Source organism: Emys orbicularis, chromosome 10, assembly GCF_028017835.1.
Source record: "Emys orbicularis isolate rEmyOrb1 chromosome 10, rEmyOrb1.hap1, whole genome shotgun sequence".
Taxonomy (NCBI): Eukaryota; Metazoa; Chordata; order Testudines; family Emydidae; genus Emys; species Emys orbicularis.
The window spans coordinates 60,051,449-60,078,179 of record NC_088692.1 but is presented as its reverse complement, the minus strand read 5'-3'; the positions used below and the strand labels follow the sequence as shown (position 1 = coordinate 60,078,179).

The 26,731-nt window shown below is 42.7% G+C and overlaps 1 protein-coding gene across 1 annotated transcript in view; it reads left to right on the top strand.

The window, feature by feature from the left end:
• ENTREP2 (endosomal transmembrane epsin interactor 2) overlaps positions 1 to 26,731 on the top strand; it is a 444,069-nt gene that overhangs the window by 390,289 nt on the left and 27,049 nt on the right. Inside the window, exons 6-7 of the mRNA XM_065412748.1 lie at positions 17,658 to 17,818; positions 18,540 to 18,675. Coding sequence (XP_065268820.1) covers positions 17,658 to 17,818; positions 18,540 to 18,675 — 297 coding nt within the window. The remainder of the gene's footprint in view (positions 1 to 17,657; positions 17,819 to 18,539; positions 18,676 to 26,731) is intronic.

The following is a 26,731-nucleotide window of genomic DNA, read 5'->3' as shown; positions in this document are numbered from 1 at the left end:
TATTTTCTATTCTCTAGTATATTTATATAGAATCTTTTAAAGGAATAAGGCCTTGCAGAGTGTGTCTCAACTGGTCCTTTTGGGGGGGGGGGGGAATAGTGAGCCAAATTTAGGTGGCGGTTCTTGGATTATGCTGTTAAAATCCAATTCTGTTTAACAAGAAAAATGCTCACAGAAGGAGAGAGACAAGAATAGCAAAAGATAAGAAAATGCAGCTTTTGTTTCTGATGCTTGCAGTTAAGGAACAGGCGCAGCATATGGCACAAGATCAAATTAGCCGCTCTGGAACTCCAGTTTTACTCTCTGGGCTTGGAAGAATATTTTTCTAGGTTGCTCAGTTTGGATATTGGCACATTCCCCCCCTCCCCCTTCTATTCCTGGGGGAATTCTGCACCAAAACATTAAAAATTCTGTGCACAATATTTTAAAATTGTGCGTATTTTATTTGTCACAGTATAATCCAGTTTCAATTATTTTGGTAATTTATTTCAAAATACCTGTCGGCAAGTATGTTTGTAACAATACAGACAACAAAAAAGATTCAGGAAATAGATTCCTTACGAGGCATATTAATACAAAACTTTGAGTAATAATTCATTTAAACTACAATACAGAGACATATTTCCCACACCCTTCAGAAGCAGTGCAAAGGCTTGTGCGAGTCAGAGGTAATGGAGGAGCTGAGGGAGAGGGAAGTAATTGCTGGGAAGAAGCCCAGGAGTGAACCTGGAGGGTTGTTGGGTGTGGGTGGAAGAAGTATGGAATAGAGTTTTGGGGGGGAGGGGAGATTATTAGGGAGTTGGGGAACCTCCCTCATGCAGACCCTGGCTGACCACTAGCCTCTCTTATTCAGTCAGACATATCTGCCCCTGTCCCCATATGTCTCTGCACCCTCATCAGCCACCCCTCTCCCACCTGTGCCCCCAACTAGCCATTCTGAACTCCAGTCTGTAACACACACACCCCAGCAGCCTCATGTGCCCCACTTGTCTGTCCCCCACATATCCCATGCCTCCTCACCTGGCCCCACAAGCAGGGCGCTGTGAGGAACACATCCTCTTCTCTTCCCTATCCGCAGCTGGCTGCTCCCATCCTGGAACATCTACCCTCTGTTCTGGCACCACAGCAGCCCCTGGTGGGTGAAAGGCACAACTGTAGGGCCTCTCCAGCAGAATGTATTTTCTGCAGGGGGGCATGAATTCTGCACATACACAGCGGCACAGAATTCCCCCCAGGAGTATCTTTCAAATCATGTTCAGGCTGCTAGGAACAATTTTCAGCATGCCAATCTGGTCACAGCAAAGGACTGCGAAATTAAATATATTCTGGTTGATGAAACTGGACTCATTAGCTTCAAAGCAAAAAGACAAAGATAGGAAAGGTATTGGCGGAATGAAGAAAGGATAGATATTGACAAAGAGGAAGTAGAAGGAACATTAGGTTTGTGACTCAAGGACACAGCCATGGAGATGGTTCCCTCTTCTTGTCTGGTCTGGTTAGAACAGGAGAAACAGATCCGGGGGGACGGGGGGAAATCTCCACTGGTGTGATAGTAAATCCCTGAATACTTGTGTGATGGTTTTGGTATGATGGTGATGTGGTAGTGTGCTGACTCTGGATGATGTGAAGGTGATGATGTTTCACGCTTCCTGCCATACTTATCCCAGAAAAGAAACATTCATTGGATCTGGCAACTTTGCCCTGGCAAATTTGACCAGTGAAGATAGGTTTCCAGTGGTCCAGGTTATAGACACTTACTTTTGTCTTGAAAACATTTGGGTCTGTTGTTAAAACACTTGTCACCTCACTGGAAATTGTAAAAAAAAAAAAAAACCTACTCAACAGTTCTTTGGGTTCAAGACAAACTAATTTTAAAGTATTCCTTAGACTCTACTCTGTGTGTCCTTTCAACAGTAATTTTACATAACATGGCTATAGGTTAAAATTACATTTGGCCACCACTTTCACCACTGTGGCCAATTTAAGACTGTATCCTGGGCTAGGGGTCATCACGGTAGCTAATGCTTTTCTATGTAAAAGCACCTCTTGCACAGAGATGCTAATTAAGTCAAATTATATGAAAATTCTGTAATTTGAAGAAATGTCCATTAATGATCAGGCTGTCAGTACCAAAGATATTTTATTTGAATCTTAAGGCAGCTTTAAATTCACATCTTGATTAATGAATGGCTACTGCATTAATTCATGCCATTAACTTCTAAAATTTAGCTTCCAGATGTAGGCAAAATAACATTGGAAATTGATTGTAACCATGCTAAAGCATTAATTGCATCCACTCCAGACTTTCTTCAGCTCCTAGAACATTGATACATTATCACTCATAAAACCAGTGTTATCCATTGTGTATTCACCCTTTGTCACCATCACTGTTATTAACAGTTTATCATGTTACTTATACGGTATCTGAAACAATCCCTTATTGTGTAAGGGAAATAAGTTAATGATGAGACACAAACTATAGCATTTAATTACTGTTGTCATCAGCCATTATAATTCAGTGTGTGTCTTGTGAGGTTAACTGAACAGACTCTTTGTGTTACCTAACTGAATATAGCAAATTGCTTAACGAATTTTTATCATGCACTTGCATTCAACTTTTATGTAGTACAGTCATACCACCCTAGGCTGTGATCTTGAACGTGCTGCTGTAGTCAATAGCATAGGAGCACATTAAATAGGAGGTCTGTAAGGAAAACAGTACTCTTCAGGAACCATTGTCTGTTTTATATGAAGGTTCTATTATTTAATGTGAGCTTAACAGTAAAGTGTGTGTGTGTGTGTGTGTGTGTGTGTGTGTGTGTGTGTGTGTGTGTGTGTGTGTGTGTGTGTGTGTGAAATATATAGGGCCACTTTCTGATCTCAATTAGAGTGGTGAAAAATCCAGATTAGTTCCTTCAGTGGGCTTCTTTGGATTTACACCATTGTAAAAGAAAGCAGAATTTTCCTCCCTAAGGAGAAACTAGAACTTACATTGGGTTGGAATAGGCAATTTAAAGTGCCAGACAAAGAAAGTTTTATATTCTGAGACCTTTCTACTAATTTGTATTTTCAATGGCATGAGTTTCCTATTAGTGTCCTTGGCAAATTTTATCAATTGGATGTGTAAAGTTTTCTATGGTGGAAGATTTCTAGGCATGTGCATAGAAAGCTGTAAGGGTTGGTTGTAAAAAGTGGGATAACTAGTGGCCTCTTCTGAAGAGATCTAACATCAAGAAATCAGTCCACATAGAAATGAAGTTTGTTGATATTGTGGTGGGATAAAAGTCATGTTCCTTTTGTCCACACCAAATCTGTCCTCTTGATTATTAGAAACTGTACAGTATGCCCTTAATGCTGTTAGTCAGTTCAATGCCTAGGCTTTTAACCCCACTGTCCTGGCCAAATTCTAATTTCAGTAACTACATTATACTTACCTAAATTTCCAGTGTCCTTTTATTGAATGAAGTGTTCTTTCTCACTGGACTGCTGTGTAGTGTGTGCTGGACGTTGTTAAACATTACTGTATTTTGCCTCATAGGTGGCAGTGCTGAGGCAGTGGGCAAAGTAATTCCGCTATACAGCATATATAGGTTGCATAATTATTTAGAGACTTTTGTAAAGTGCTTTGGCATCTGTTGGATGAATGATCACTGTTTACTCTTAGAAACACAAGAAAAATAAGTGTTCTCTTTTAGGAAGAACAAAAACAGGTCAGAAAGAAATTAGAATTTTCTTTTTCTAGTCTTTTACTTTTAAAGCCCAAAATAAACTCAATTTATATTTAACTATATAAAAAGAATAATTTTGCCACTGTAAAATGACTATTCTATTTTAGTGTCACCTCTTCATTTAGCTAGTGCTGCTATTATGTTATTTAAGCACCTGCTGTGGGCCTATAGTGTATTTTTAGTGCTACATTACTAAGATTAAGAAAATCTTCCACTTTAATTGTATGTACTGCACAAACCCTCTCTAGTAGTATAAATCCACTAAAGCTGTCACGGCAGTTACTAACCTTTTGTAGAGGTTACAGTTTTCAGAAAGGTATCTAATTAAACATTTATGGAACAGCGATGAACTTGTGACTTTGTGCATTGAGGCCTAATGCTAGTCAATTTCTTAAGCATGTAAGATAAAGGAAAGGTTAACTACTGTATGGGCTAGTATTTACAATGCTGGGTTTCCACCCTATAACCATAAATTGTAAATACTAAGCCAATAGAGTTTTTAAATGTCAAAATTTTGCCTTCTGATTTAGGAAGAAGGAGGTATCTAAGCAAAGATGGCATTGTTACTTTGTGTATCAGAAGGCTATAGTATAGTATTTTTTTAGTTCTTTGGTATGTTGTATTGGGTGAAAGTATCTTCAACGTGATAGTCTTGTAATTATGCAACTCTTTAAATATCTCTAAGTCCTACTTCACAATAATGATTATTATATCTCTAAAGCACCACAGGAAAGCAATGTTTCATTATGACTGAACCAGACGTGTGTTGTTATGACTGATTAGCAGTTTTCCACTATTGTTATGGAAAGACAGTCATCTGTTCATTAAGGTGGCTTAATGTCTGGTCTGGTTATAAGATCAATTTCAAATCCTTCCCTCAATTAGGACAGAGTAAAATTGCCAGCTGAAAACTGAAGCTGTTACCTTTAGGATTAGAGAGTCCTCCATCCTTGTCAGTTAATTCCATTAATAGTTTTGAAATTGAAGTTAGTTAAAAATTAGTCCCTTTGCAGATTTGAAAATAGTCTCAGTTTTGGTTACTTCAAAATAGAAAGGTTTATACATTTAAGCCCAGATCCTGCAAACACCTGATTCATGCATTCATGTTTTGGTTTTTTTCCCCCATTATTATCAGTATCTCTTGTTCTCTTCTGTGGAGTTTCTTTAGCAGGGATTGAGTCTTTCCCTGGTATATAGAATCTTGTACCTAAAGTATTATATTTGACTCATGCAATATGTCCTGGGAAGAAATGCTTATTTGTAATTTTTTTCTAACACTTAATACAAATAAATATTAAATCTTACTCAGCATAACTAACATCTCATATATCCCCATCACAGCTGCTGCCACAATTACCCTGGCTCAGTGGTTCTCAACCCGCAGGCCGCTTGCGGCCCAATTAGCACACAGCTGCGGCCCAGCTGTGTGCTAAAAAAAATTCAGAGTTTGCTGCATCTCATTCCTGGTCCCAGCAGGAGCAGGGCCAGCTGAGGAGGAGATGTGTCACGGAGCCCTGCTGGAGCGCTCCCTGCCAGTAGGGAAGGCAAAGCAGCCCCTTGTGGCAGTGGAGGAGCTCAGCTAGCTGCTTCCTCCCTCCCCGTGCTGCACAGACATGTAGAGTTGCCAGATGTCCAGTTTTCGACAGGAAAGCGTGGTCAAAAAGGCAACCTGACAATGTCCATCAGACCTACTGACCCAATGCCAAAAGTTTGGTTGCCGCAGGCAGGGGGATGCACAGGGTCATCAACCACACAAGCCATGGGCATAGTGTGGGGGGCATTGCCTCTCCCCCCCCCTCCCCCCCAACATCCCTCTCCCGATTTCTGCGAGTGCCGAGCAGGGCTTGCTCTGCTCAGCCTGCTGGGGGGAGGGAGGTTCTGTCCTTCCCATGCTGCGCCGGCTCACTCAGCCCCTTTGCTCGACTGAGGCTGGCCGCTCCAGGATGTTGCCTCTTGGTTCTAGTGTCTGTCATCATCCTCTTCTATGTGTTCTGGGTCCAGTTTCTGTACAGTGGTGAGTGCCTGTGGGAGGGCAGAGCAAGGGGGTGGGTTAGGGAGAGGAGGGGGATAGAGGGATGGGGCAAGAGGAAGAGAGGAGGATGACTGAGAGTGCTGCCACCAGGGGGAGCGCTGCCTTCTCACTTCTGGGCGTCTCGGCCAGAGGCATCCAGAGAGATGGGGAGGAGGCACGTGCCCCCGCACTAGCCACAGCCTCGTGTCGCCTCCAGGGGGATGAGCATGCTGCAGGCTGCAGCGCGCTCTGGGCTGTGTGCAGCAGACAGGGCCTGCCTGCCTGCCCATCCCATGCTGGCCATGTCCAGACCCGGAGCTCACAGCCAGAGCAGGAGGCTGCCCTGTAAGTCCGGTCTCTAGGGGGAGAGCTGGTGCAGGGTGGAAATTTGTCCCATGGGCGGCTTCCCAGCTAGTGTCCCCCTTGGCTCAGTGGGTGAAATCACCCCCGGCCCCTGACTGTCTGGGAGCAGGAGTGGAGGGACATGTGCCCAACTGGGCAGTCACAGCAGGCAGGGTGGGGAGGAGCCCTCACACACACACACCCCCATGCAATCTCTGCTACAGGGCTCTAATGCCATCCTCAGCAGTGACCCTCTCTGGCCTGGACAGTGCCCCAGTGTTGAGCCCCACGTAGGGCTGAGTGCATGCTCCTGGTACCCCCTGCACTGAGTGGTGCCCGGAGCAGCCCCCTCCAACCCAGCTGCATCACCTCCATAGTCACTACCACCAGACAGAGGTCAGTGTCCACACACCCATGCACAGAGACAATAACTGGACAGCCTCCAGCAGGGCTCTGCCCCCGCCTCAGACGAGGTGAGAGGCACCGAGGGCAGAGCTGCTGTGTGCCACACGCCATGCACGCTGCCCCCTGCATTACAGACCAGCAGCTCAGACGAAGACACAGCTGACACTGCAGCTGTTTTGTGGGCCCAGCTTAGGCCAGGCTTAAAGTGGGCAGAATCACAAGGGGTCACAGTCCTGGCAAAAAAGAATTAAAAATGGAGTCGGGTCACTGAGGGGTGCCCTTTAAGCGCTGCCCTCCAAGTGCCTGAACATTTATTTCATCTGGGATTATCATAGACGCCCCCCCAACATACACACATGCTTTTTCCAGTCCACTTTAAGCACTGAGCTCAGGGATTCACAATTATCTTGCAGTGATCAACAGCCCAGGACAATCCCAACTATTGTACAGAAACCGGTTAATTCAACCGCCCCACAACCCCCAAGTATTATATATCATGGGCACTGGTACTGTCTGTCTCCCACAACTCTCCCACACTAGCACTCTCTCTCTCTCTCACACACACACACACACACACACACACACACACACACACACACACACACACACACACACACACACACACACACTTCCTGTCTGTTTCACACAACTTTCACCTACATACACTTGCTCATTCTCATACACATGCAAAGCCACTGAGCCACATCTTATAGTCCAATGTGTTAACAGAAAAAACCCTTTATTTCAATCAATAGATTGGGCTAGTTTTTAAATGACTTTCAGTGATGTTAAGTGTTGTACAGGTATTATATATAGTGTGGCTGCAGCCCACCCAACACATAGAGAGCTGTATATGCCAGCCATAATGGTAAATAGGTTGAGAACCACGGTGGCCTGGCTGCACATGGGTAATTGATCAAAGTCCTGCTTTTCAAAAATAAGTGCTTAAAATTAGGGTCCTAAATCCATATCCATAAACTAAATCCATTGGGAGGCATTGTGGTGTAATGGATAGGGTACTGGACTAGAAACCAGGAGACCTGGATTTTATTCTGGCTGTGCCAATGACCTGCTGTGTGACTTTGGGCAAGTTACTTATTAGTCTGCATCTCTGTTTTCCCTCCTACCCTTTGTAGGGTTGCCAACTTTCTACTCGCACAGAACCGAACACTCTTGTCCCACTCCTCCTCCGAGGCCCCGCCCCCACTCACTCCATCTCCCCTCCCTTGTTGCTCGCTCTCCCCACCCTCATTCAGTCACTCATTTTAACCGGGCTGGCTCAGGGGATTGGGTTGTGGGAGGGGGTGAGGGTTCCAGCAGGCTCCAGGATGGGACCACAAATGAGAAGTTCAGGGTGTGGAGGAGGGCTCCAGGCTGACGCAGTGGGTTGGGATGCAAGAGAGGGTGAGGGCTCCAGCTGGGGGGTGCAGGCTCTGGAGTGGAGCCAGGGATGAGGAGTTTGGGGTGAGGAGGGGGCTCTGGGCTGAGGCAGGGGGTTAGGGTGTGGGAGTGGGTACGGGCTCTGGGGTGGGGATGTGGGTTCCAGGGTGGGGCCAGGAATGAGGGGTTGGGGGTGCAGACTCTGGGCTGGGGCTGAGGGGTTTGGGGTGTAGGAGAGTGCTCTGGGCTGCGGCTGAGGGGTTCAGATGGCAAGAGGGGGATCAGGGCTGGGGTTGGGGTGCAAGAGGGAGTGCAGGCTCCAGGCGGCGCTTACCTCAGGCAGCTCCCGGAAGCAGAGGCATGTCCCCCGTCCGCCTCCTACATGGAGGCGTGGCCAAGCAGCTCTGCACGCCACCCCATCCGCAGACGCCGCCTCTGCAGCTCCCATTGTCTGTGGTTCCCGACCAATGGGTGCCGCAGAGCCCCCTGGCTGCCCCTACATGTAGGAGCTGGAGAGGGGACATGCCGCTGCTTCCAGGAGCTGTGCAAAGCCATGGCAGGCAGGGAGCCTGCGTTAACCCTGCTGCACTGCCAACCGGACTTTTAATGGCCCAGTCAGCAGTGCTGACCAGAGCCGCCAGGGTCGCTTTGCAACCGGGTGTTCCGGTCAAAAAACGGACACCTCAACCCCTAACCCTTTGCCTTGTCTGTTTAGATTGCAAGTTCTTTGGGCCAGGGGCTATCACCGAATTTTTCAAGACCATAGTTAGCCTCCTAAGTGTGGGTTTTCAAGTGTGCATAAATGACTTAGGAGCTTTTGAAAATACCACCTTTGGGTATTTAAACATTGATTTAAGAGTGTAACGTTAGAGTCTGTTCTTGAAAATTTTGGTCTGTCTCTTACTATGTGTTTGGTGTATAGCACAATGGACCCTGATCCCACTTGTGACCTCTGTGCTACCGTAATATAAATAGTAATAATCTTTATGCACCTTCTGACTTCAGAAAATGCTGAGCACTCAGCAGTTCCTATTGACCAGTGGGAGTGGTGCCTGAATATGGATTTAGGATCTAGGATTTAGGATTTGATGGTCCTATTTTAGGAAATTTGGAGCCAGATGTCAGATTACACATCTGGCAATTCACATTCATTGACTATTTTGCACACACATAGTTTCTTAGTTTATAAGCTCTTTATAGTATGAGCCATCCTTGAGGGTTTGGAAAGTGCCTAACACACAGTGAGCACTCCCATAAATAAACAACAAATAATAATATTTTCACGTGCTAGTTAGTAAAACAATTGAATGCACATTTTTGTGCCACATTATTGTGCAGCCCTAATTTTGAAAGTGAGGGCCTATAATTTTGGTAGGCTTCAGCTTTACTTCTGATATGGATGATCACTTTTCTTATTACTGGTTTGTCAGCATTCCACTCAAGAGGAAAGAATTAAGTATGACAATATGTTGCTGCTGCCCAAAATGCAGAAACATCTGTTGTAGTTATGAAGTGAGCACACAAATTCACTGGGATTAGCTATGGCATCATTAGCAGATGTCACCAGTTGGGGAATTAGATAAACTAACATTGTAAGTGCTCCCTTTCACCAGCAGGGCAAAAGATGTTAAGATTTTCTAAAAGTGCAAATGTGTTCAGAGTCCGTTTGCCGTGAAGGATGAGAAATCTACATTGCCAATGTCCAAGCATTAGAAACCAGCGAAGACCTTTGCAAACTTACGACCTGTGGCAATAGGCATTATGTTGTCATTTTCCAGTGCAGAGCGTGGCTCTTTGTGGAATTAATGGATACTTTTTACTTTTCATTTTCAGTCCTCTAGGACTACAGGGACAATGTTAAGAGGATAACAATCAGGCTGCAAAACTCATTTTCCTTTAAAGTTTGTTTCTTATTGACACTCCTAATCTCCTTATTCTTCCATCAATTTCTTTCAAAAATTGGTCATTGCAGTGATGGTTTGGGGAAAGGGGTTACTTACATTTGACAGACTTTGAGTGGATTCAAAGAAAAACAGCTCTGCTTCAAATTACATTACAACAATGACAATTTTTGGAGTAAAAGCTGACACAGGAGCAGAAGTTTAATATTCATCAATTCAATAAATTACCAGAACAGAGGCTAAAGACTATGGATGTTTTACTGTTAAAACAAACATTTCTCTGTTCCTCAGGTGTTTTGATTTCTTTTGTTTTCTCTTTTACATATTCTAGACATGGTAGCCAGGCATTTAAGAAACAACTATGCCTTTGTCTCACATCATCTATAAACATTTCCGTTATCAGACTATCCTATACCCTGTTAGTTTATTAGAATATGCTAGCTCACTCTTCTTCCAAAATTCTGCATTAGTACACCATGCTGTTAGATGGTGTGAGCACAATTATGTGATAGGACAAGCCTTTTTATCTGTGAACTCTGAGATCCATTATGAGGTTGCAAATACTTGACAAATATTCCTGGACTTTGAGACGTTCCCATCAAATATTCATAAAGGTACCTTTCATTCCGCACACACTCCAACTGTTCGGTGCATCATTGTAGATTCTCTTTAAATGAGAGGGTGTGAGATACCACTGAATTAGCAAAATATACTGATTTTCTTTTACTGTTAGATATCTGGAAAAGGGAGGTACTTTACCCCAAATAAAGGACCAATGCTCTAAGGGAATTTCTTCATCTAGAACCTTTTCCCATTTCTTCCTGTAATTACATTTGCCATCCATTTCAAGTATAATAAGTTCACTATATTAGTTTTGAAATTGATTTTGGATCTGCTAGAGTTCATTATCATTTCAATATCCGTAAGTCATTTCTAGAACCTGCCATTTCTTGGGAGGCTTGAAATATATCTTAACTGTATTTAATTAAATATTGGTATCTTAGTTATAGTAAAAGTTCCTTGTAATGTCTCTGGGTCTATCATTTTTTCCCCTTTAATTAACTACCCTACTCTTTGCAGGCTCACTTTTTCCCATTTTTAAAAAAGTGGGATCAATGTCTCCTGGAGGGAAGGTTGGATTGTATCTATTTTGTTGTTAGAGGGGAAGAGGCTGGGCTGTTTTTCACTTCTACCTTGCCCCAAAGTTTTCAGGGAAATCACTAAATGGGAGGTCTTGGGTGTTTTGGAAATGAAAATGTTGACCCAAATGTGATAGCAAATATTTCCTGCTCTGTGTTCTCCAATAATTATTGCTATACCCATCATATCAGGCTATCAAGGCCCAGAGTTCTGGTGCCCAATAATACCCCCTTAGGTTTGTACCACTAGCCCTCTTTGAAATACTGACCTGTATACTTTTTTTAATGAGTAATTTTATTACTCCAAATAAAATGTAAAATGGAGGCGATTAACTCTTCTAATAATTTTGTAGGGATTTCTATTCCAAGGGTTTGAAAAAAGAAGATAATCTTGGAGAGAAGGCTTATCCAATTTTATGTATCTCTTTCAAGACTTTTCAACAGAGATGCATAATGTGTATTATATATTTTTCCCAGATGAGAGGTAATATTGGCCTCAAGCTGTCTTGATGAGTTTTTTGCCCAATGAAATCTTATACTTTGGATTAGGGATAAATTGGGTGGGATTTTCAAAAACATCTAGTTGACTTAGAAGCACAATTCCTGTAGACTTTGAAACTTCTCTGAGTTTCATGTCTTTCATAATATGAAGCACAAAGGTAAGGGAATAAACAAACATCACCAAGGGATTGCCCATATGCTAAACAACTTGGTTCTCTGGGCTGCCTGCATTTAATACTAAGGTATTGTATTTTCTTCTCTTTTATTGTGATAAAGTTTCAATCACTATTACAAATAAGAGCAGTGACATAAGCAGCCATGTCATGTTTCTCTCGAGGCCAATAAATTCAGAGTATTTGCCATTAACATTGACTTTAGCTATAAGATTGTGTAAGATTTTAACCACGCTTGCTGAAATGATGCTGATCGGAGTTTGTCCTTGTCTACAATTGTTCACCTTTATCCATTGCTGATACCTGCTCTCAGCATTGGTTCAAACCTCAAAAGGGTTTCTTAGGAAGCTGCTTCAGGGTTTCTGAAATGGTGCTGAATGGAGCTTGCCCTGTCTGCACTTGCCACTAAACTGTTGAGTACTAGTTCAGCTGCTGTCTGTCACAGTAACCAGGCAATCTGTGGTTTGGACCCCTGTTAGTCCCTCTCGAGTGCACCTCTCAGAGGCCTGGCTTCCTGCACCTCTCTCTGGGTGGAACCATGCAGTCCAAACATTTGTAGACAGGATCTCTGGAGTGTAGCCCCCCTCGTTACCAGCTGTGTTAACTGGGTTTGATGACAGTGAGCTCTTTTACTCTGGGAGCCTGTGATGTTGGCTGATTAAAGTGACTCAAACAAGGCTTCTTGAAAACAAAGTATTATTTATTCATTCACCCAAAAGCCTTATGCACTCAGAGTCGTGAACAGAGGCAGCTAACAGGAGAATTTTGGAGGGAATTCAGAGAGGGAGTGTGAGAGGCTTTCCTTCCAGGTCCAGCTCTGTGTTTGATTCCAGATGGACAGCAATGGAATCGTGGTTGTGATTTGCAATGGACAGCCAGGTTCAGGAAACATCCGTACCTTAGGTTCATGGAAGAATGAAACTGGCCACCAAGGAATTGGAGAGAGAGGAACACAGAGACAAGAAGCTTTCTTAATGGCTGGAGACAGACTACGATAGGCAGGCTGTGGTCAGCAGAGAGAAGAATACCAGGAGGAATTCCAAATAATTATGTATTATTTATAATTAAATATAATTATTTTAATTATATATTCCAGTATTTATTTATATATTATTTGGAATAATTTTTATTTATAATTAAAATATATTATAAGAAATAGAAGAAGGGGGATAATGATTAATTGTACAAAATTGATAAGAGAAGCAAAGGGACACACCTTTGCTGACCATAGAGATTTCCCTTAAGGACAATAAGAAGAAGGCTTTTAAGATTGCATAAAAAACAAAAATAATCCTCACAATTATTTTGGTCCATTACGAGATGGAAATGGTAGAATTATCAATAATAATGCAGACAAGGCAGATGTTTTCATTAAATATTTTTCTGTTCTATATTTGGAAAAAAGCCTGCTGATGTAGTCATTTCAGATTATGATAAAGACAACATGCCTTCCATTCCATTAGTAACTCATGAGGATGTTAAACAGCAGCTACTAAGGTTAGACCAGGGGTGAAAGTAACTTACAGAACTTGCCGGAGTTCTGAGGGGGGTGTGGCCTCATCCGGAAGAGGCGGGGCCTCTCAAGATTTAAAGGCCCTGGGGCACCGGCTGTGGCTGGGAGCCCCAGGGTCTTTAAATCAACCCGGGGCTCCCAGCTGCAGAGGTGGCTGGGAGCCCTCGGGGCTCACGGGCAAATTAAAGGGCCCGGGGCTCCGGCCGCCGCGGAGCTCCAGGCTCTTTAAATCCCCACCGCAGCTCCAGCTGGGATTTAAAGGGCTCGGGGCTCCCGCAGCTGCGGGGAGCCCTGAGCCTTGCCGGGCTGGGACCGGGATTTAAAGGGCTCGGGGCTCCGGAGCCCCTAGCCCTTTAAATCCTGGCCCCAGCCCTGCCACCGGAACTGCGGGCGGGATTTAAAGGGCTCTGGGCTCTCTGCAGCGGCTGATATGGACATGATTAATAAAGAATTAAAGAAGGTAATATAATTAATGACAATCAAAATGGGTTTATGAAAAATAGATCCGGTCAAACTAACTTGATATCTTCTTTTGATGAGATTACAAGTTTGATTGCTAAAGGAAATAATGTTGATATAATATGCTTAAACTTCTGTAAGGCGTTTGTAATTCAAGAAGGATGTTGATAAATTGTAACGGGTTCATAGAAGAGCCATGAGGATGATTGAAGAATTGGAAATTATGCCTTATAGTGATAAACTCAAGGAGCTCAATCTATTTAGTTTAACAAAGAGAAGGTTAAGGGGTGACTTGATCAGTTTATAAGTATCTAAATTAGAAACAAATATTTGATATAAAGGGATATTCAGTCTAGCAGAAAAAGGTACGAACAAGATCCAGTGGCTGCGGGTTGAAGCTAGACAAATTCAGACTGGAAATAAGGAGTAAGTTTTCAAGTCAGTGTAATTAACCATTGGAACAACTTACTAAGGGTTATGGTGGATTTTCAGTCACTGGCAATTTTTAAATCAAGATTGGATTTTGTTTTAAAGATATTCTCTAGTTGAAAGGGAATTGTTTTGGTGGCGTTATGTGGTCTGTGTTATACCGGAGGTCAGACTAGAAGATGATCACAATGGTCCTTTTGGCCTTGGAAACTATAAATCTATGAATAAGAGCAAGCATATAAAATAACAGGGCTAGATGTATATTTCCCCTTACCTATACCTTAATCTTTTCTTGCAAACTCCTCTCAGCCCAGTTAACTCCATGTCTGTTTGAGAGAGACAGATTGTCCTGCTGCAGTGTGCTCCCTGTGACAATTTCTCCCTGTACATCTGTCAGAGACTACACCTGGACAACTACTGACACCCCACTCAACCCCCTACTTCTTGCCTAGGCTAGCATCGTTAAGGTTTTAGTATACGTTTTGTTCCTAGGTTCAACCTGGGAAGAGCTAGTGGGCGTCAGGCCAGAGGTAATATGTAACTATGAGAGTGCTCCTCTTGTTCTAGTAGCATCAGTAGAACACACTGACTGAAAGGAGTAGATTGACGGGTGGTAGCAGATTCTGGAGCATGGGAGGCTAATTACTTAGTAGACATCTTGGAAAGTATAACTTGACAGCTAATTAGTAAGCCTCTAATTGTTAGTTTCCCACAAACAAAGGAGACCTGGCTCCCTGACCCTCCATTGTATTACATCATTGAGACTGTGACCTTTGAGACATCTTATACATAGAGTGTTTCATGGAACATTGATTACTTTAACCTTCTAGACACAAGGAGCCAAATTAATTGCTGGTGTAATGTAAAATCAGATTTACATCTGAGATGAGTTTTTCCCAGAAAGTTAGAACCCCTGCCAAGCTAAAAATGAAAGTCATTTGCTAGGTCTTCTAAACATAAACATTTTTGTTTTCCTGTTATATGACTGCTTCTTTAATCTGTGTCCGTGGAAATTTTGTAAAAATCATAATAATGCAATGAGACAACAGTACAAACAGATGTATTCACTTGTTCTAGTATAAAGCAGAAGTGTGCCTTCAGCAAATTTTCTTAGCTCAATTGTTTCAAAAGGTGAGCTAAAGACCCAATCGTCTACCAATCCTACAAAAATAATATGACAGCAGAGACTCAACAGAAGGTGAAAGAATGCCTCTGTGTGTTATGATTGGCTATTGGTGTGCTTCTCCCCATGCAGCACATATAAAACAGGGTCACAAAGGCCAGGTTTCATTTGATCTTCAGAACAGTCCCCATAGTATCACACTGTCATTTAAACCTGCTAACAGGCTCATTAGGTTACTGTTTTTCTATATCACTGAGTGTGCTTTTTGATACTATTGCTGCGTTAGAGCCTGATCAGCTTCAGGCTCTTGATTTGTACGTCTCAGTCACTGTTACTGTTTAGAGTTTGGTACAGTTGTATTTTTTGTTTTTAGTAGGGTTGTCGATTTAATGGCAGTTTTAATTGCACTGTTAAACAATAGAATACTAATTAAAATTGATTACATATTTTGGACATTTTTCTACATTTTCATATATATTGTATTCTTTGTTGTAATTGAAATCACGGTGTATATTGTTTTTATTACAAATATGTGCACTGTAAAAATGATAAACAAAAGAAATAGTATTTTTCAGTTAATCTCATACAAGTACTGTAGTGCAATCTCTTTGTCGTGAAAGTGCAATTTACAAATGTAGATTTTTTTTGTTACATAGCTACACTCAAAAACAAAACAATGTAAAACTTCAGAGCCTACAGGTCCACTCTGTCCTATTTCTTGTTCAGCCAATTGCTTAGACAAACAAGTTTTGTTTACACTTATAGGAGGGTGATAATGCTGCCCTCCTCTTATTTACAATGTCACCAGAAAGTGAGAACAGGTATTTGCATGGCACTTTTGTAGCCGGCATTGCAAGGTATTTACGTGCCAGATATGCTAAACGTTCCTTGCCCCTTCATGCTTTGGCCACCATTCCAGAGGACATGCTTCCATGCTGATGATGCTCGTTAAAAAAATAATGTGTTAATTAAATACGTGACTGAACTCCTTGGGGGAGAATTGTATGTCCCCTGCTCTGTTTTATCCACATTCTGCCATATATCTTTAGCGCATCTGGCACATAAATATCTAGTGATGCCAGCTACAACAGTCCCATGAGAATGCCCGTTCTCATTTTCAGGTGACACTGTAAACAAGAAGCGGGCAGCATTATCTCCTGCAAATGTAAACAAACTTGTTTGTCTGAGTGATTGGCTGAACAAGAAGTAAGACTGAGTGGACTTGCAGGCTCTAAAGTTTTACATTGTTTTATTTTTCAGTGCAGTTATTTTCTGTACATAATTCTACATTTGTAAGTTCAACTTTCATGCTAAAGAGATTGCACTACAGTACTTGTAGTAAGTGAATTGAAAAATACTATTTCTTTTGTTTTTTTACAGTGCAAATACTTGTAATAAAAAATAAAGTGAGCACTGTACACTTTGTATCTGTGTTGTAATTGAAATCAATATATTTGAAAATGTAGAAAACATCCAAAAATATTTAAATAAATGGTATTCTATTATTGTTTAACAGTGCAATTAATCGCGATTAATTTTTTCAATTGCTTGACAGCCCTAGTTTTTAGGTGTGGGAATGTGTACGTGTAGGGGAGGGTCCTTTTTCTTTTCTTTTTATTCACAGGATTACAGTATTTTAAAACTGTATACCATATTAAAACATAGCAATTTCTATACCACACCAACTATAAAAATATATTAATATTGAGAACATTTATTTTATAAAAACAAATACAAATTAGGTTGAATTCTCATGTAATGAAACATGGGTTTGAGGGACACTTGTCATTTCTTTTTCTTTTTTAAAAAATACATATTTAGCATGTAGCACCTGATTTTTAATATGATGCATTCCAAATTGGCAGTGAGAATGTGCAAATAGTTATTTTAATAGGTATAACCAAGTGTTCATTATTTCTGAACAGGTTATACCATTAATCATTTAATGATTTAGCAAAGAAAATTACTTTACAAGAGAAGAGTGAGGGGGGATTTGATAGCAGCCTTCAACTACCTGAAGGGGGGTTCCAAAGAGGATGGAGCTAGGCTGTTCTCAGTGGTGGCAGATGACAGAACAAGATGCAATGTTCTCAAGTTGCAGTGGGGGAGGTCTAGGTTGGATATTGGGAAACACTATTTCACTAGGAGGGTGGTGAAGCACTGGAATGGGTTACCTAGCGAGGTGGTGGAATCTCCATCCTTAGAGGTTTTTAAGGCCCAGCTTGACAAAGTCTTGGCTGGGATGATTTAATTGGTATTGGTCCTGCTTTGAGCAGGGGATTGGACTAGATGACCTCCTGAGGTTTCTTCCAACCCTAATATTCTATGATTCTATGAATTTCCTCATCCTAATTTTGGGCCAGATTCTACTGCCCTCACTCATACTGAGTAGTACTCTACTCCCTGAAGCAGACCAATTGATTGCAGTAATGCTACTTGTGGAATAAGGTACAACTCAGTGAGAATAAGAATGGCAGAATCTGTGTTCTTCTTATTTTTGTCATTTCTACCATTACCATCTGAAGAAACCTTACCTTCTTTATTTATTTTCAGTTTCTGCCACAGAGGTCACATTCCACCAACCCGGACTGTATGACTCCCCATGGAACTATTCTGCATCAGACCCTGGACTTCGATGAGTTCATACCTCCAATACCACCACCACCCTATTACCCACCTGAATATACCTGCGCACCTGTGATGGAAGCACAGAGGTAATTCTTTGTCCCTGAAAATTAACGTTATTCCTTCATAGCTTTGGGCCACAGATTGAGACTACTTCAGGGGGAAATGAATTATATCCACTGGTTCGCTGCTTCAGGCCAATTGGAAAAATTAAAAAATTAATTGCACTGTTAAACAATAGAATACCAATTGAAATTTATTAAATACTGTGGCTGTTTTTCTACATTTTCAAATATATTGATTTCTATTACAACACAGAATACAAAGTGTACAGTGTTCACTTTATGTTATTATTTTTTATTACAAATATTTCCACTGTAAAAATGATAAACAAAAGAAATAGTATTTTTCAGTTCACCTCCTACAAGTACTGTAGTGCAATCTCTTTATTGTGAAAGTGTAACTTACAAATGTAGATTTTTTTTGTTACATAACTGCACTCAAAGCAAAACTATGTAAAACTTTAGAGCCTACAAGTCCACTCAGTCCTACTTCTTGTTCAGCCAATCGCTAAGACAAACAAGTTTGTATACATTTACGGGAGATGCTGTTGCCTGCTTCTTATTTAAAATGTCACCTCAAAGTGAGAACAAGCATTCGCATGGACTGCTTTGTGATGGGTTCGGTCACAAATTCAGAGGCATGCATCTGCTAACTACATCATGGTGGAAGATGGCATTAGTTCTCCAGGTAAATCCAGGTAAATCCAGTGCAGTGAAATGATAATTAAACATTTATTTTCTTTAACAGAGGTCTCCATTTGGACTTTCCTCATTCCCCCTTCAGTGCTTTATATGAGGTCACCATTAACAGCCCAGGAATGCTATATCCAACGGAGCTGCCCCCTCCTTATGAAGCTGTGATTGGACAGACCCCTGCTAGTCAGGTAAGAAAAGGTCAAAGGAAATAGGGATGAATTCTCCTTGGCCATTCTCTTACTAAAGAATTTAGGAGTTAAGAGTACCTGAAGGACACAGTGATAAACATGTTTGCATTGTGAGCACTTTTGCATTCTCTAAACTGATCATTTCCGGTCCATTGTCTTTAACTTAAATGGGTGTTTTCCTTTCCCAGTAGTAGCTTGTGACCTTCATCTATAAGTCTGCATCCTCCTAAATTCTGGGTGCATGCTTGGACAAATGTTTATATAAGACATAGCATTTCAGTTGAGGTCATTCATTTTAAAAAAATCACAAAAATAGTCACAGAACATTGGACCATCACTGAAGAAAACCTAGGAGAAGAGATTTGAGCCATTGAAGCAAGGAATCTTTTTTTTAGGTGTGGATGGAGAATGACGTTCTGAAGTGAGATTGGGCTGCTTGGGCCCTTTTGGGAAGAAGAATCCTCAAGTAGGAAGCAGTTTTCCTTTATTCAAAGTAGTCTAGTGCCTACAACAGGGGGATTACCTTTCTTTTCTTTAATTTACTGTGCATAGGTAGGAGATTTGATAACCAAGAAGGTAATTTTGTTTGGTACAAAATGTGATGATACCATCTGTGTGTGTATTAGAAATGCAACTCATGGGACATAAAATTTTTAACATGTCCTGTGGTCTGAGCTTAAATTTATACAAATTTCTATATAAAATTCCATTAACAATTAGGAGAAATTCCTGCAAAAGACTATATATTAACCTACATGAATTAAAAAAAGTGCTTTGTAGTTGGCATTGGATCTCAAATTATCTTCTGGAAAAGAGCTGGCACAGATTTTCTTATAATGACTTGCCCAAATCTTGACAGAAAGGCTTATGCCCAGTGTCAAAATTTACTCTCTACCAGTTCTAACATATAGCCTTCCAGGAACAGAAACCAAGCTGGCCCCAGAATACTGGGAACTGACCTGCATCTAGTGATTACATTAAGTGATAAGGAACCATACACAGCTATATATTGAACTATAAGAAATAGGGACGTGTTTCTGTAACAAAGCAATGAGCAGAATCTACATTTGTTTGTAATTTTGCTGTTGCTTATACTTTTTGATGCTATTACTTGCAGTAATGGCTGATGTATTGTATCAATAACAGTATTCTGCAAGCCCCTTAACTCCATTATGAGCTTTAACAAAAGGTCCAGTGTGGGGATGTAAAGTTCCATGAGAGGGTAAGGGTCACGATGGGACACTTGCCTGGCAATAAATCATGGCCTTATGTAAGGCCCCCTGGTGGTTATATAAGATGAGGCCTTATGTAAGGAACGATTGAACCAATCGGTGTGGGGCTATACATGTGATAAACACATGATTCTCCTTCTTGTCCAATCGGTAGATGTGTGATTATAGCCTAATTGTGTTATGTAATGTTGAGAAAGACTATAAAAGAAAGCTTGCAATAAACAGGATTCGGAGTCAGCTTGCAACCACATTGGTCGTGTGCTTTATCCGCTCCGCATGGGACGCCACAAATGGTGACCCCGACGTGATTCGGCTTGGACATCAAGGCAGCCGATTAAAGCCTAAAAAAGAAAAGGAAGGTACTGAAGATGAAAATGAGGAAACTTCCAAAAGCAATAATGCAAAGAGGAAAAAGAAGAAGAAAAAGCATAAGAGGAATAATACAGCTCGGGTGGAAATGGTAATCATAATGAAGAAGAAAAACAAACACATATAAAGAAACAAAAACGTAAACATGCAGAAGAACCTTACACCAGAACAAAAAGAATGAAATATATAAAAACATCTGCAGCCACAGAAACTGAAAAAAGTGAGGATGCAACCATGGAAACTAAAGAAATTGGGGATGCAAATAAAGACTGTCCAAATTCTCTTATCACGTATGCAAACACAGCCGACTGAAGCGTTCGGTGAGAAAAGGCGGAGGTGGCAGCCGCGGCAGGAGGTACCGGAGGATACCGGCTCCTGGTCGTCCGAGAGAGGCGTTCGTGAGCTCACAGGTGAGCGGCTGCATTCGATGGCAGCCGCGGCAGGAGGTACCGGAGGATACCGGCTCCTGGTCGTCCGAGAGAGGCGTTCGTGAGCTCACAGGTGAGCGGCTGCATTCCATAAAATGGGCTCTGCTTTGTCTGCAGAGGAGGAGACGGTGCATGATTTTTTATTACGCATCGCTGAAAAATAAAAGGGAGAGAAGCTTCCCTCTGACGCGTTGTCCCGATTGCTGAAATGGGGACAAAGACGCGGGTTTTTTGTTATACCAGCAACTTCAATAGAAAATTTTAATGAAGTGTATCTTGTGACAAATTTAATGGGTGCTGACTTGAATAACATTGTAAAGTGCCAGAAGCTAACAGATGACCATATACAGTTTCATCCGATGTTTCCACCCTGCGACATGCTTCGAACAATATCCCGGGCGGCTCGGGCCCCCCGGACCCCGTAAGGCGTTGGCACGGACTTATTAGGGAAGCCCATATAGATGGGGAATTTGCGCCCGAGGCTTATCCAGTAGTGACACCGGACCTGCACTTATTGTTTGTCACAGCCTAGACACCTGATAATGCTGTACTTCCTTATTTAAGAAAAAGGGGGGAGGTGTGGGGATGTAAAGTTCCATGAGAGGGTAAGGGTCATGATGGGACACTTGCCTGGCAATAAATCATGGCCTTATGTAAGGCCCCCTGGTGGTTATATAAGATGAGGCCTTATGTAAGGCCCCCTGGTGGTTATATAAGATGAGGCCTTATGTAAGGAACGATTGAACCAATCGGTGTGGGGCTATACATGTGATAAACACATGATTCTCCTTCTTGTCCAATCGGTAGATGTGTGATTATAGCCTAATTGTGTTATGTAATGTTGAGAAAGACTATAAAAGAAAGCTTGCAATAAACAGGATTTGGAGTCAGCTTGCAACCACATTGGTCGTGTGCTTTATCCACTCCGCATGGGACCCCACAGTCCAGTATATCTCATTTATATTTTTCAGTTGTTTTTTTCTACATTTTTTCATACCATACGACTCAAAATCCATTCAGACAATCAGTTACAGAATTATGGTGCACATGGGGGACACAGTTAATGCCAAATTAAGCAGTGATATATGATGGGTGCTTGGTGATCATGCTGATAAACTGCCACCCTATATAACAGTCTCAATTTCTCTTTTTTACTTGCTTCTGGGATCTTTGATTTTCTTCAAATTTCAGTAGAAACTCAAGGAAGTCTGAGGAATTTAACATCCTAGCTACTGCTTGTCAGGGTTGAGGTAAACATTTGCAGAGCTAGGTGCATATAGCTGGTTAACATAGCACCTATCTATACTATGTGTTACTAGAGTCCTTCACATTCACTCAGAATATACAAGAAATAACTTGTGGTAGCTCTGCCCCAGGGAAAGCAACATATTAAGAAACATTAGATTAAAATATAAATACATGACCCACCACCACAGAGGGAAAATTGATGACAATTTACAAAGTGTCCAAAGAAAGCAGCAATGGTGGATGCTCAAGAGATGTGCAATTAGGCTTAATGAGACACATCAGACATTCCAACCTTCTTAACTCACAAAGCAGATTCTGCTAAGTCTTTGTTTTTCTCACTTTTAGTCTACTTATACCTGGCAGAAGGTAGCAACAGGCCAAACTTTGTTTGCCTCTGATCTGTGTAAACTTGAAACTTGTCTCTCTCGCCAACAGAAGTTGGTCCAATCAAAGGTACTTGCCCCCTTGTCTCTTTGATTTATTCTTCAGTAATAGAAATGAGTCAATGAAAATTGCTACTGAACAGCAAAATTTTAGAGTCCCAATTAGCTCATTTCTAAAATGTTATTTACTGAAATTCTGCCGTGTTTTCTTTACAGCATTGATTGTAAAGGAATCTGAAAGCCTTAGCGTGTTTGTAATGTTTTTATATTTGTGTCTTATCTCTAAATTTTAAAAAAGGCAAAAGCAATTAAAATCATATCTGGTTTAAAAAAAAACATATTTCAGGTGAGAATTTGTATGTGGTATGCTAGAAGGTTATATAAATGGCTATTTATTTATTTATATTTAAATACAAAAATATGCCTGTCCACCATTCTGGGTGCTCTGTCCATTAGTCAGGATCACAATTTACACAGGAACAGTCACCCCACCAGCACATGGCACTCATGGACAACAAAAATAATTAACTTAACGAGCCAGTAACCTAAAGCAGCAAAATCATACTCCACCCTATTATGTCAGGCCTCCCCAAAAGCCCTCCTAAGCAGATGAATTGTCCATAAATATCTGACAGTTGGGTCAGTGTCAGTGCATCATCCATTCACCTCTGGGCACCTGGGTCCCAGTGTTGGTTCTGGTCTCAAGTGAAAATGAGTGGTGGATTTTTAATTATTATGTGATCATGATTATAAAGCTCTTATTGGGTGTTAATCCACAACACCCCACTGTATGCCTGGCAGTTTCTAGCCAGGAAAGCTCTAAGAGTAGAATGGCAAGAGGTGTGGAAGGTGAGGAATGAAGTAGAGGTTGCAGAACAACGTATGTTCTTGACACTTTCATTAACACCAAAGGCCCAAACCTACATTCATTGTGGACCAGAAGTCCCAAGGAATTTAAAAACTGAAGAACACAGCCTTAAAGTCAGTGACAAATTTAGATCTGCAAGGAATATAGAATGGAGTCTCAAATTCTTACATACATGCTACACCGGGGTCGACAACCTATGGCACGCCTGCCAAAGACGGCACGCGAGCTAATTTTTACTGGCACGCTGCTGCCTGCCGGGGTCCCGCTCAGCCCGCTGCCGAACCCCGGCAGCGGGCTGAGCCGGACGCCAGCAGGCAGCAGTGTGCCATTAAAAATCCTGCCCGATCCAGCCCTCTCTTCTCCGCCCCTGCCTACCGCTCTCTCTGGTGGGGACAGGGGGCAGAAGCAAGCTTGCTCCTGCCGGCTGCTGCTGTACAGCAGGCTCCACCGGCAGCCAAGCTTCCCCCTCCCCGGCCTCTTCCCCCCAGCGTGCTGCGTGGAGCCCCGCCTCCTCTCCCTCCCTGCCGCCAATGGCCCTTATGAGGGAGGGGAGAAGAGCAGCCCCAGCGTCCTCGCTGCTCAGACCAGTAAGGAGGCGGGGAAGGGGGGAAGAAGCGGGGCCTTGGGGAAGGGGGGTAGGAGCGGGGTGTATCCCTCCAGCCCCCTGCCATGAGCCGCTCAGGGCAGGGGGCTGGGAGCACCCCCCCGATCCCAGCCCACCCCCCCAGCCCTCTGCCCTGACCCCTGCAACCCCCTTGCACCCCAGCCCCCTGCATCCCCCCCATGACCCCATCCCTGATTCCTGCACCCTCCACACATACCCAGCCCCCCCACGCCCCCTGCCCTGACTCTGCACTCCCCACATATACCCAGCCCCCCCACACCCCATGCCCTGACTCTTGCACCCCCCACATCCCCACCCTCCACCCTGAGCAGCAGGTTGGCAGCGGGCTGAGTGGGGCCGGCGGCTGGGACTCCAGCTGGCAAGGGGCCGGCAGCCAGAGCGGCAGCGGGCTGAGCGGGGCCGGCAGCTGGGACCCTGGCTGGCAGGAGCCAGCAGACGGAACCCCAGACCGGCAGCAGGCTGAGCCGCTCGGCCTGCTGATGGTCTGGGGTTCTGGCCCCGCTCATCCCGCCGCCGGTCTGGGGTCCCGGCCCCTGGCCCTGCTCAGCCCGCTGCCAGTCTGGGGTTCTGGCTGCCAGTCTGGGGTTCTGGCTGCCAGCCCGGGGTTCTGGCTGCCGGCCCCTTGCCAGCTGGGGTCCCAGCTGCCGGCCCCGCTCAGCCCGCTGCCAGCCTGGGGTTCTGGCTGTCGGCCCCTTGCCAGCCAGGGTTCCGGCCGCAGGCCCCGCTCAGCCCGCTGCCGGCCTAGGTGAATGGAACCCCAGGCCCACAGCGAGCTGAGCAGGCCGGTGGCTTAAGATCAGCATTTTAATTTAATTTTAAATGACGCTTCTTAAACATTTTGAAAACCTTGTTTACTTTACATACAACAGTAGTTTAGTTATATTATATAGAGACTTATAGAGAGAGACTTTCTAAAAAACGTTAATATGTATTACCGGCACACGAAACCTTAAATTAGAGTGAATAAATGAAGACTCGGCACACCACTTCTGAAAGGTTGCCAACCTCTGTGCTACACACTCTCATATAATATGCATCAGGTTGCAGCACGGTATGAATTGAATTGACCAGATTTATAAACTCCTCAAAGTCAGACTTTCCAACGGAAATAATGGCAGAGCTTTAGCTACAGAAGTGCTGCTGGGAGCCATTAAGCAATAATAATTATTAAGCCTCTTACTGAGCATCAGGCATCTTTTTGTTTGTTTTTATGTGGCTTAAGGTCTTTAGAATTTTATCAAATTATATCAAATTAGACATAGCTATTTCCTGGATAGGAACAGAAAATGCCCGTGCTAGTAGCAGTGATTGCTTCTAAATACAATTTGCAGTTGTCATCCATACTGCAACTTCTTGTACTGCCTTGAAAACAGTGCTTTTCGCACTACTTTTCCAGGGGTGATATCTGCTAGGGTATGACAGAAGACAAGAATAGAAAGACCCAGTCTCTGGATGAATTATACCAGTAAATGTCTTGTAAGCTTTACTAATTTGTAGGCTGTGCAGGGTTGCGGAAAGCATGGTTTTGCTCATGGCTTAAATTCTCATATAGTATTTCCCAGAGCCCCGAGGCTAGGAGCTTCAGCCCCATGGGGCGCACAGGGGCTCGGGGCTTTGAAAATATTTACCAGAGCTCTGCTCCGGACAGCTCCAGCTGAATTTAAGCCCTGGTTTAGCTATTCTTTGAATCCTAATAGCTTGGTGACTATCTTTTAATGCAACCAGTGTTCCTGAGGGTATTCATATTCATGAAATCTATTACCAGGGTGCAGGGTGGATAAGAGAATCTGTGCCAGTACCACCTGCACTCCCTCCCACTGGTGAGCAAGAGCTTTGACCTGACTAAACATTAAGGGATTGTTACTGTTAAAACATGGCTTCCCTTCCCCCAAGCAAACAGAAGGTTAATCAATTCCACTTATTAGTGTAAACTGCATATAAATTACATTTCAGCAATTATTCTGATAAATGGAGAAAGAGAGGGTGAAGGAAATGCAAATTGTGAATACCTGACCAGACAGACTTAAATGGATTTAATTCTAGTAAAATGGAGTCTGAATGTTGAAAAGGTGCTCCATGAGAGAAAATCTGAGAACTCTAAGTGATTTTAACTCTCTCTCTATATATATATCTAGGCTTCCTCAAGTGATTAAAAGCTCTCCATGCATCTTTCCACTTTTTTGGATGCCATTGAGCAGCTGAAGCCTCAGGCAGTTGATATTTTTATGTAGAGATTAAAGATATTGCCATCTTTTCTGTAAATAGAGAGGATGCTCAGGGTACTCTGGTGGTATTAAGAGAAGGGAATGTTGTAAAACCCATGTGTAAAGTGGAAAAATGCCCTATCTATTCCTCAATTTGATTTCCAGTCTGCCAGCAAAGTACCGCCACTAGGAAGGCCAAATATTACATTTAAAGAAAGCTATACACCAATGTAAAGAGTCTGCACATTACAGCCAGGAGCCCAGAGGTTAAGCTGAAAGGTCTTGTCTTTTCATTTATAACAGGAACCTTTTCTTACCAATTTTCAGTGAAAGAGCCCTACGTTTCCAAGCACACTATCCTATTCACTCAGCCCCATTTCTTAGGAATGTGCTAAAGGAGCTCTTGGTCCATGTGGTGCTTCTAAGTCTGAGAAAGCAAGTGACTCACTTTGAAGTTGATCTTGTACCCCCAGAATAAACCCTAAAGGGTTGAGAACGAATGATGTAATCTTCACCCTTACCCTGGAGAAAGTGTTACCTCCAAATTCTCCCTGCATAATCCACTCCCTGGAGGAGGTGGTAGTGTCTCATTGTTAGCAACTGAGCCACTGCACAGGTGAAAACATTTCACCTTCTTGCTATTACTGAAAAATTTGAGGATTCCAGGCTGTGTTCTCGGTATGTTCCATTCAGACTAAA